The sequence below is a fragment of the Egretta garzetta genome, unplaced genomic scaffold (assembly GCF_000687185.1).
Source record: "Egretta garzetta isolate BGI_Z169 unplaced genomic scaffold, ASM68718v1 scaffold51, whole genome shotgun sequence".
In the NCBI taxonomy this organism is placed as follows: Eukaryota; Metazoa; Chordata; class Aves; order Pelecaniformes; family Ardeidae; genus Egretta; species Egretta garzetta.
In genome coordinates, this window is record NW_009258549.1 from 5,146,662 (window position 1) to 5,147,668 (window position 1,007).

At 50.6% G+C, this 1,007-nt stretch overlaps 1 protein-coding gene across 1 annotated transcript in view; it reads right to left on the minus strand.

Moving 5' to 3' along the window:
- UBN2 (ubinuclein 2) overlaps positions 1-951 on the minus strand; it is a 55,594-nt gene extending 54,643 nt beyond the window's left edge. The window contains exon 1 of the mRNA XM_035903204.1: positions 924-951. Within this exon, the coding sequence (XP_035759097.1) occupies positions 924-951 (28 nt within the window). The remainder of the gene's footprint in view (positions 1-923) is intronic.
- Between the last annotated feature and the right edge of the window lie 56 nt (positions 952-1,007).

Below are 1,007 nucleotides of genomic sequence, written 5' to 3' on the forward strand. Positions count from 1 at the left end.
CGGGGCTGTGCAAGGCTCGTCCTCTCGGGGCAGCGTGGGATGGCCGCCGCGCCCGCGGGCCTGCTTAGGGGAAGGGCCTGTGTGGCCTCTTGAATTCAGCAGTTGTAGGTCAGTCACCGGAAAAAAACACCCCTCGATCCTAAACATGGTCGAGAGTTCAGTTGTGGGGGAGACCGATCGTTTCCAGGCTGCAAGGGCAAGGGTATGAACGCGTCTCCTCTCAGTGGCATTGGCAGGCACCGTATGAAGCACTGCTGGATCAGCTGAGAAGATCGGGGTTTGACAAAATGGCTCTGTAAAGGGTTGAGCCCAGCCTGCTCCGGCAGAACAGCAGGCGCTGCTCTGGTAGCCTGGCTCTCCTCTGAAGAAAGGTAGCTTGTTCTGCGGCCGTGCCTGGGCTGTAGGGTACCAGCTCTGGTTGTGGATTGGTGAGGAAGAGTTGTCCTCTAGACGGGGGACAATGTGAGGAAGGCAGGGTATGAGCAGCAGCGAGGCTTCCTTCGTGAGCGAGAGCTGCCTGCAAACAGTGCAAGTGTTTCAGTCTGTCACCACCTACACTGACAGACTGATAGCTGGTATTTCCAGATGGAGGTGTGCCACCAAGGCACTTGCTAAGTCTCAGGAAGCTGTGAACATCTTGGTGTGCCTTGTATGCTCCGGCTTCATTGGAGCAGAGCGAGAGACGTTGCCAGTTTTTGTCCTTTTTTAGCCTCAGAAATACTAGGTAGGAGGGGTTTTGTTCTCTTTTTTAAAAATGCACTCATGTTATGCAAAGCAAACATAATTTACATATGTATATTATTTTGGATGATTATAGCAGACCGTTCTGTGCAGCACGTTACTCCACTTTCCAAAGTGCATCCATCACAGTGCTTGATGTTTTCCTCTCATTGCATATGAAGTCTTTTGACTTGACTGCTTACTTTCATCTAGACTCCAGAAAAGATCCATGACACTAGAATGGTATTATTGAAGGTTACAATTTCACTAACAGGGAATGGAGGACA